Source organism: Crocuta crocuta, unplaced genomic scaffold (assembly GCF_008692635.1).
Source record: "Crocuta crocuta isolate KB4526 unplaced genomic scaffold, BGI_CrCroc_1.0 scaffold224, whole genome shotgun sequence".
Lineage (NCBI taxonomy): Eukaryota > Metazoa > Chordata > Mammalia > Carnivora > Hyaenidae > Crocuta > Crocuta crocuta.
The window spans coordinates 1644112-1654701 of NW_027529545.1; the positions used below are offsets into that span (position 1 = coordinate 1644112).

Here is a 10590-nt window from a genome sequence, read left to right on the forward strand (position 1 = left end):
TTAGGGTCGTGTGCCATACAGTCTCTTTCGAGGTTAGCCAGCTCTGCTGTCGTGTGAGAGGGCTTCGGACCACTCACAGGTGAAAGGGTTTGGCTGTGTGTCCCCACGGTTCGTTCATGCACACCAGCAATTGAATTCCATGTGATTTCCACACCATGAAATATTATTCGTGTGATTGTATTGACCATTGAAAAATACAACAACCTTGTTTAGCACCAGGGCGTTGGGCTGGATTTGCCACAGGGCCTTAGTTGGCTGGCCCTTGATAGACAAGCTAGAAAACTTAATTTGTTTTACAATGACGTTGAGGGAAGATTAGGAAATTCTTGGGAGGAGCAGTCCCTAAAGTCCTGCTTCTCAGCCAGAGCCTGCAGAAGGGGAGTCCTGTTTCTTTGAAAAGGCACGGGACTATTCCCAGCAGGTGAGCAATGCGAGGCCCCCATCTAGTGGCCGTAGGTCCAGCTGCAGGCGCTGCTAGAGCAGGATTTCCAGTCAGTGGTTGGACTACGGTGCGACAGCTCTCAGCAGTGACTCGTGAGACCTTAGTGAATTCCCACCTTCGTAAGGGGCTCTGTCTCAGCGTGTTTTAATGAAAGCCCTGCATCCAAATCACCTGAGCCTCTCTGCCACTGCTGCTCGCTGACCTGCCCTGCCCCGGGGGAGGGTCTGGGTGCACACTTTGCTCATCGGTACTCACAGGTGGTTCTCTGTACGCCCCTGCTGAGACTCCCTCTGCTAGAACCCTGTTCTCCTCCGTGAACTTTACCTTCAGTTAATAGAAGGGGATACGCCGCGTTGACGGGTGCAGGTGTGTGAGTGAGGCAGGCTGCCCGCTAACTAGCGAATGGCCTGCTTTCATACACTCGTGTGTGTCACGGTTCCGGTGATTGCAGATTCCTCCACATTAACTTCAAGTGTCACTGTCAGGACGCTTCCCGAGTTTCGGTTGTGTGCACCACAGGTTGAGGTGCGGGGCGTGGAATGATGATGTGGAAACCACATCGCCGCCCTCGGTGATCTGCACCACAGATGGGTGGGGCAGGTGAGGCCAAAGCCGAAGCTGGGACCTTAGCACGGAGCCTGCAGGGGCGTGGGGCGATTCATGAGCTTCTCCAGTGTCATCGTGCTAAATGGAGTACCCCAGCCTTTCTGGGGTGGTTCTGGCATCCTATGCTTTGTCTTGTAGATTTCCTCCTGCTATTTCCAGATTAAACTTGACAGATCCCAAAAGACAAAGCAGCAACTCGGTAGCATAGTTCTATAATTTCCAACAGTATTTCTACAGAATCTCATCAGAGAGCTTTCATTTGTTTTTTTGTTTTTTTAAATGTTAGTTTTTGAGAGAGGGAGAGGGAGAGAGAGGATCTGAAGCAGGCTCTGCTGACAGCAGAGAGCCCGACGCTCTCAAACCGTGAGCTCATGACCTGCACCAAAGTCGGACGCTCAACCAACTGAGCCTCCCGGGCGCCCCTTGTTAGAGGGCTTTTCGATACAACTCTGACTTTCATAAAAGCCTGATATCCATCCGCAGTTCTGATATTCAGAAAGAAGGTAAAGAAATGAATTACCAGGGTTGAAGTCTATTTTCACTTGATTCGGTGGGTCAGATTAGTTTCTGATTAGTTTCCTAATAATATATTAGGAAATTAGAAAATTTTAAAACATGTTTGGGTTACTTTTTACCGTATCATTCTCTAACATAGCAGGATTTTCAGTAAAGGAAAAGGAATGAAGTGACCAAATAGTTATAGCTAATTTATAGGTAGTAGCTGCTGAGAATTAGGAAATCAAATATTTAATATAATTTTAAGGCTCCCCTCCTCCTACACACTTTATTTTCATAAGCTTGTATTCGTTCTGGCATAGAGCCATATTTTTTCCTCTACATGCAATTTATTCTTGACTTTCTAGGTGATTAGAAGTATCCCCATGTTGCCAAGGAAGGTAGATCCTCATGTGATTGATTTAAAAGGCAAAAGTATTTTGAAAATGGTACGATAGGAAACTATAAGATCCATGCTGACATCTAATCTCTATGGGAAGCACTTACCTTTATCCTCCCAAACTCCCTGAATCATAATTCCACCAGTAAGAAATGAACATTTAACATTTTGGTATATACTTCTTGGTGGTTTTTCTGTATTTACATATCCTACACATTAATATTGTGTATTTTTTGCAAGTGTTCTATTGAACTTTGTTATTTTGTACTTTTTGGTTTTCTTTGACATAAAGCATTATACTCTTCTATATGCTGAGAGCATGCCCTTTAAGGGCTTCGTGGGAAAGTTAGAGCGGTGGCTTTCAAACTTCTGCATTGGTGTGTTGTTCCTATTGACTCCCGTTTTCTGGTCCAGCTGTGAAGCAACTCGTGAGGCGGCACCACAGGGACAGGAAGCTTGGGAGTGAGAGTGTGACACTGTGTGCGAGACTGAGAACCTCACAGCATGTGTATTTCCGCCGCGCTTCCAGATTTTGAGATCTCTTGGTGACAGTGTTCATAGACAATAATTCATGCAATTCATGCTTTTCCCAGGTCCTCTCCTGGAAACTTGTACCGGATAGTTACCCCCCAAGTGACCAGCCGCCTCCACCCTCTTACATTTATGGGGCACAACACTTGCTACGATTGTTTGGTAAGAAATCCTAGTCCATGCTTTCTTCTTCCTTTCCCCCCCCACTTTGGGGTTTTTTTTTTGTTAGGTTTATTTATTTTTTCAAATAATCAGACTCATGACCCCAAGATCAAGAGTCACACTGCTCCAGCTGAGCCAGCCAGGCCCCCCTCCTCCACTTCGGTTTTAATGCCCTTGTTGATTTTATGTATCGCTTGTGGTAATTTTGAGGGTCTAAGAAAAATCACAGAAAAATGACCTTTTTAAAAAAGGCACTGAATGAACCTTAAATTTCATAAAAATGGTGTTTGTACCATTTGTGCCTCTACCCTGTTTTCAGTAAGACTTTTTGGTTTTATCTGATAATGTAGATGTGTCCTATTCATTGCCAGAGTCTGCTGATTGTAAAGGGTTTGGGTTTTGTTTTTAATACAGTGAAACTTCCAGAAATCCTTGGAAAGATGTCCTTTTCTGAGAAGAATCTGAAGGCTTTACTGAAGCACTTTGATCTCTTTCTTAGGTATTTTTATTTCTTATCTCTTTTATTAATTTATATTTTATATATCTTTTCTGAACTTCTGCCTATCAGACACGGGAGCTANTAATCGTAACATTGGGGTGTTGGCCTTTTTTTTCTGTAATTTATCTGTTTTCTGAGTCCAGGATATTCATTGTATTGAGGTAACATTTTTGATGTCTCACTAGAAGAATCCATTTGGGTAACTATGTGAATAGAAAGTTAAATTTTTACAGTAGAAGTGGTTAAGATTGATAGTAATTTAGTTTTACATTTTCTGTTTAGAAGTACCTTAAGTATTAGACTTTTTTGTTGTGTGTCTGTGATCCTAAATATTAGCATCTACAGGTTGGATTTTTGTGTTTATTTTTTTAAGTTTGTTTATTTTTTTAAAAATACTTTTTAATGTTTTTGTAATTTATTTTTGAGAGAGAGAGGGAGACCGTGTGAGCAGGGGAGGGTCAGAGAGGGAGGGAGACACAGAATCTGAAGACAGGCTCCAGGCTCTGAGCTAGCTATCAGCGCAGAGCTGACACAGGGCTCGAACCCAAGAACTATGAGATTATGACCTGAGCCGAAGTCAGACGCTTCACCGACTGAGCCACCCAGGCACCCCTAAGTTTGTTTATTTTCGAAAGAGTGCACATAAGAGAGAATCCCAAGCAGGCTCCATGCGGTCAGTGCAGAGCTCAACACGGGGCTTGACCTCACGAACTAGAGATCATGACCTGAGCCCAAAACAAGAGTCAGGTGCTCTACTGACTGAGCCACCCCGGTGCCCCTATCATTTGTTTTTGTGCCATGAAAATGTAGAAGTAGTCAGAGCCCTTTTTTGGAGGAAGCGTTTGTATACTGAAGCCTGCCACCTAGTGGAGTTTAGGTTCTATTTCTGTTCGCACACTTGATAGTGGAAGGATTCTGATGAAATGGCAATTACTATAGAAGCCAGATATGTGCAATGAAAGTAATCAGTATATAGAAATCAAAATTATATTCGTTTTTTTTTCTTTGGAATACCAAAAAGGGGTGAAGTGTTACAGTGGTGGCAAGTGAAAATCTTATTTGCTGCTTTTTCATCCTCACTGTAATGATCATCAGGGCCATTTTTTTCTTTTTCCAGGTTTTTGGCAGAATACCACGATGACTTCTTCCCAGAGTCTGCCTATGTCGCTGCCTGTGAGGCACACTATAGCACCAAGAACCCTAGGGCGATTTATTGAAGTTTTGATGGTTCCGGGAAAACATCTCGTGTCTAGCTTTATGCTCTAGGTTCGCAGTGAAGGTCTAGGGAGTTGGTGGACCTTCTTTCCAGGGCTGACACAACAGCCACCCTGGGGCCGCTGGCAGAGGTGGGCCCGTTTGTTTGAGTTGCTTACATACTGTAGTTATTTCTGTTAAGGTTTACTTCCTGGGTGCTGAACGGCCTCCAACATCTGACCCTTGCCACTGCATGTCGCCTGTGACAGCGGTTAAAGAACAGCTGTGTTCACAGTGAAACATTAACAGAAGTATGTGTAGGCTATTTTAGTAGATGTTGGAATTATTTGTTAGCAATGACCACGTTTTTTAATTATTCATTAGCATTAAGCAAAATGTTTTCCAAACTGTTTTCGTTCTTTTGACGAGGCTCAACAACTCTGTCCAACAAATTTTAGTTTTGCTTGGAAATCACAAAGTAGTCCCAAAATGTTTTAGAGGGAATTGGTATCGATGGCAAAAGAAAATTTAGAGCCACACATTTCCTTGTTACAGTTCCTTTCCTCCAAAACCTTATTTTTGGTGATCTAAATAAAGTGTTGCCTCTCTTGTTTGAGATTTTACAGCTATACTTTGTTGTGTAATGTTATGGTTCCCTTTCTGGAAAACCTTATTTTTGGTGATCTAAATAAAGTGTTGCCCATCTTGTTGCAAAGAAGCAAGAGTTTTCACTCTGGTCTTGGCCTCTTTTTTTGTTACAGAGGAACAGTGAGGTAATCTCTTGACTAATAACTTTTTGTTTTACCTCCGTGCCTTTTGTGTTAAGGCCTTTCGTTTTCTGTCCCTCTTTGATTTTGCCCCACTTGGTGGCCTGACCAGAAGGTGGCTACTGGGAGTTGGCGTAGCTTTTTGCTCTCTTGTTGCTGCCCTCTGGGCTGGGCCGGGCCAACACATCTGTCCTCCTCTGTCATTACCAGCTGACGGTCTCTGAGTCACCCTCGTGATCCTCGTCAGCGTCTCCCGTGTGCCTCCCTCTCCCCCAGGATGCTTCCCAAAGTTGTAACTCAATTAAAAGGATACCCGTACCATACTAGCCGTGACTGTGGTGCCTGCTTTTTCTTACAGCTCAGTTCAGTGGACCTTAACTTCCAAAGACCACTGCTTATGAATAGCAAAGGCCACAGGGAATTTTTTAAAAATCTAAAATGGCTCAACGGTTCCATCAAAGAGACTTGGGCATGTACTGACCAGTGAGATTCAGAACCTGTAAACCAGAGTAAACACCACCTTAGTGCAGTTAGTTGCTGACTAAGACTCTGGTGTTTGGTGTCTAATCTGGAATAGAACTATAGTTCCTACTGTGTTTCATCTCCGTTTGGTTTATGCAGTGCCTGTTTTATTAAATCTGGTGCACCTGCAGGGTGCTTGAATTGTTTGAAAAGTTTCATCTGTAATTATTCGTGGCCCAGGGAGGAAAAAAGAAAAAAAATTTCCTTCCTCCTTGTTAAGTGTCCCCAGTGAAATGAACACAGACTATCTCTTGGAACATTTTTTTTAATATTTATTTTTGAGAGAGAGAGGGTGCTTGCAAGCGAGGTGGGGGGTGGCCTACACAGAGAGGGAGACAGGACCTGAAGCAGGCTCTGCGCTGTCAGCGCAGAGCCTGACACAGGGCTCAGACTCGCAAAGTGCGAGATCGTGACCTGAGCTGAAGTCAGATGCTTAGCCTACTGAGCCGCCCAGGGGTCCCTGTCTTGGAACATCTCTGTAGTTATATATTTTGAGTTTACAATTTATTCTGTGTCTAAGAATAAAACCTTATTTTCTTCCCACAAGGCGTTTCCTAATCCTAACTTCCTTTAAGCTAATTGTTTGGAGCTTGGGTTGATTTAAATATCTTCAAAACATCCCTTGATTGTATATTACTAATAATTTTTCAAATAATTCATCACTTAAAAATATTATTTAAATGTCTAGACAATTCTAAAAATTATGCTTCATCGTCCTCTTATCAATTTTTAAATTGTTACTTTCCAAAATTGCCATACCTTGCAATTAAGTATCACATTCATCATGTTAATGTTTTCAAGTCCTTTGTTAATATTTTTTATTTATTTCTAGGAGAGAGAGAGACAGCGTGAGCAGGGGAGGGTCAGAGAGAGAGGCAGATACAGACTCTGAAATAGGCTCCAGGCTCTGAGCTGGCAGTCAGCACAGAGCCCGATGCGGGGCTCGAACCCACGAACCGCGAAATCATGACCTAAGCGAAAGTCGGACGCTTAACCGACTAAGCCACCCAGGTGCCCCTTCAAGTCCTTTAAAGGTGTGTTGAAAATAATATTTCAGTAACTTGTCCCTCGGGTCCTTGTACTACCAGGCCCTTGGACTTTGAAAAGGACATTTGAGAAAACAACAGCAAAAACACTTCTGAACAGAAGGAGATTTATAAATCATTCCATAGTGCAGTGTACACAAAAACAAAAGATTTATTATCAGCGGTTCTGGCAGGCTTAGTTGTAAAGCATGTGACTTAATTTCAGGGTCGTGATTTCAAGCCCCATGTTGTGTGTGGTACCAAAAACTCCTAGGAACTGGAAAGATAAGAACGGATAAGATATGATCCCGGTTTGGGCGGCTCACTTGGTTAGGTGAATGACTCTTGGTTTTGACTCTGGTCATGATGTCACAGTTTGTGAGTTCAAGCCGCACGTCATGCTCCACACTGTCAGTACAGAGCCTGCTTGGGATTCTCTCTCTCTCTGCCCCTCCCCTATGCTCATTCATTCTCTCTCTTTCTCTCTCTCCCCCTCCGTTCCTCCGTCCCTCCTCCCCTCTCTCAAAATAAGTAAACTTTAAAAAATTACTAAAAATAAGATACAATCCTTGCTGGGGAATATACTTAAGATTGATTCTTCCTTAACCTCTGTATTAAGGAAATGTGTTACTTTAACCAGTTCTTGATTTTAAACAGTGCAATGTACCATAAATGGCAATATTTTCCAAAATTAACCTTCCCATTGTCCAAGAAAAGAATGGATAATTCAATTAATTGGTATATGGATGTCAATTTAGGTAGGTTTGATTATTAAGTTTTCGCTAGTTGAAAAATTTGGCGAGATGATGTTAAGGGACTTGATATCCATTGGGGAAGGGAGTTTCAACAGATTAAAATTAAAAGCAGTAATTGGGGGAGATTGTGTTTACTTCACAAGGAGATAAGACTCCTTGATAAACTAATTAAATCTTTTTTTTTTAAAGCACTACAATTGGAAAGACACCCTTTTACTCTAGCTTCTTTTTGTCTTAACTCTTGTGCCAAATTCTTCCTGACGCTCATCTGGGACAAATCCTTAGTGCATATTTAAGCGAATTGAGGTGTGTTGTTTTTACCTAGTTTCAGTAAAAAGAGAAAGCTACTTTCTGACCCTCCATTCTCTGGAATACAGCTAAACTCAAAGTGAATTTGCAAATGGCCATTTCTTTGCTTCGGCTTTTCCTCTGATGGATGAGCAGAATGTAAGTGCCCTGTGAGTGTCCGCAAGGCCTGGCATGAGGCACCTCTGTCTGCACGTTGACTAGAACACCAACCGGGAGGCTAGCCCAGATCATCTCAAGATTCTTCTACATGTTTGCTGATGCGCCTCACGCATGGAAAGCGTACACGTTACATCTGTCCTCACACAGCAAGGGCTACCCTTAGCATCAGTGGGTGAATAAGTGTTCATGTGCTGGTGGACAGTCGGCTGGGACCTCAGGAGAGTGGAGATTTCTGAGGCCCAAAAGAAGAGAAGAGCAGCCAAGGGCCTGCTTACAGAATTGGGGCGTTTGGGCTGGATAGTGTGCGATGTAAGCCTCCCCGCTTAAGCTCTGTAAGATAACTCTGCTGAAGTGTTGACCATTCACTTAGAGCTTGAGGAAATGGATTTGTGCTTTTGACCTTTTGTGGAGATGGGTTGCCAGGCTGACACCTCTAGGCAGAAGGGGCAAGAGCCAGGGCACCCCAAGAGTTGGTTCATATGTTCTTTAACTTATCAAAAGGGTTCTAGGAGAAGGCAGGCATGAAAGGCCACACAGGATATGATTCCATTTCTATGAAATGTCCAGACTCGAGGGTGGGGAGAGAAGGGAACTGGAACTGGCTGCTAAGAGTTCTGAGGGTTCCTTGGGGTGGTGGAATATTCTGGAATTCGTCGTGGTTGTGTACCAGTCTGTGAATTTACCAAAAACCACTGGATTGTCTGTTTTTAAAAGGTGAATTTTACAGTATGTGAATTGTATCTCAGTCGGATCAGGGAGATCCAGGGATTGGCTGTGCCTACAACTCAGGAAAAACACACCACGAAAGTGCATTTTTGAGAACTGAACAGCTATTTGCTCCAACACTCCAGCATGGCTTCTTTAACGCATCGTTGCCCCGCACAGGCCAACGTTCCTTTGCTCACTCCACTGAGTTCACACTTCACCTGAAGGTCAGAAAACCCAGTGCTGTGCCTTCGTACAATTTCCTTCATGAGCAAACATGAAGTTGACAGATCTTCAAACTTCTTTGACTTCCAAACTCTGCATGGCAGGGCGTAGTGGGTAAGTAAATATTGATATTGTGACATAAGCAAAAAAAAAAAAACAGTTAATAAAAAAGAGGTTAGTAACCACAAAAATAGCATGAATTAATAATGCCAATCGTAGCCAGAACGTGTCCACAAGTCTTCACGTTTCGGAATTTCCTCGCAATGTCTGTCTTTATCCTTCTAGAAGGTCATGAGAAATCATAGGTACTAAAGCGTTTGGCTGTGTTTTTCTATTGATTTGTAGTTTTCTCACTCAGATTTATAACTTTCAGTGGAATGATTTAATAAGTCATTTTAGAGATCTGCTTTGGCACAAGGTAAATGACACCAGCCTGCTGATTCTATTTACTGCTCAGTCCTCACTATTGTCAAGGTGACTTCTGAGACCATTCCAGGTCATCAGCATTTGTCTATTACGACCCAGAAAATGATTTGGGGGTAGATGATTTGTGAGCTGTATAGAAACACACCTAATAGTGTTCGAGGAGAAAGGCTGTTTAAGTGTGTTTGGGCAGGTACATAAAACAAAGTCCAAAAACCAAAAATGGTCTATTGGAGGGAAGCCTAGTAAGTTTCCTTTGATCTGCAATAATTCATCTTATCATTTATCTTCTGTAGCACATAAAGCTTAACGGATCGTAGCATTGAAACCCTTTGTTAATTTGGTGGCCCAGAAGAAGCCATGGTGTGGTAGGTGGATTGAAACATGTTTCTAAATCTCTACACAAAAAATGCTTCTAAATCTTTACACACGTGCATGTGCGCACACACGTGCACACACACACGTGCACACACACAACCATGTCCCTATCCCTCATCTTTCAAATGCGAATTTTTAGTTTCTCTTCTCAAGAGATCTAATTTTCCTTCCCCTTGAATTTGGTCTGGCTTTTATTTTTCTTGGGCTGACGGCTGACTTTCAATAGATCACAGTGAGAGAAGGGTTCCGCTTAGTATGAAACCCAGATTAGTCTGGCCTCGGGATTTGCTCTAGCCGAGAAAATAGGGCAGAAGTGCTTTCCTTCCCTTCTCTCCCTCGGAACCTTGCTGAGATGTGAAACACCCCCAGGCTGACCTGCTGAATGATAAGAGACATATTGCCTAGTTACTCTTTTCTCATCACCCAACCAGCTACCAGCCAGCTGCCCCCCACGTGAATGAACCCCTTTCAGACCAGCCAACCCGCAGCCTACCTACGAGTCCACAACAGATATGTACACAAGCCAACCAAAATCTGCTGAAACTAGCCTAGGTTAGCAGAGCCACCGGTTGACCTGTATCTTGTTGATCAATAATGAATACTTACTGTTTTAAGTCACTGTGTTTGGGGGTGGTTTGCTATACAGCAATGTAGCTGTGTTTTGTGGTGTGTATGTTTTGCATCCTCCCTATGGGAGAGCTCAAGCCTCATTGCCTTAGCTGAAATTGCTGCAATTCTCATATGTTCAGAGGCCATCAGCTAACCAAGGGACCATGTACCTGCTCCTGCTACTGCTCGGGTAACGGGAAAGAAATGGACAGAGACCACAGCCTGTCTTTGGGATTTTGTAGCTAGTAAAACGTGGGTTTTATTTTGTAAGAAATTTAGTTTGCAGAAAACTAAAGAGAATATAAAATGTTTTCACCATAAAATTAACAACTATTTATTATTTTGTAAGACTTGTCTCCAGCCCCTGTTTTAAAAACAAATAAA

At 42.8% G+C, this 10590-nt stretch overlaps 1 protein-coding gene across 1 annotated transcript in view; it reads left to right on the top strand.

The window, feature by feature from the left end:
- Positions 1-5053, top strand: part of MSL3 (MSL complex subunit 3) — a gene marked incomplete at its 5' end in the record, with an annotated part of 12829 nt that extends 7776 nt beyond the window's left edge. Inside the window, 3 exons of the mRNA XM_077761394.1 lie at positions 2537-2636; positions 3051-3135; positions 4253-5053. Coding sequence (XP_077617520.1) covers positions 2537-2636; positions 3051-3135; positions 4253-4352 — 285 coding nt within the window. The remainder of the gene's footprint in view (positions 1-2536; positions 2637-3050; positions 3136-4252) is intronic.
- Positions 5054-10590: the final 5537 nt, after the last annotated feature.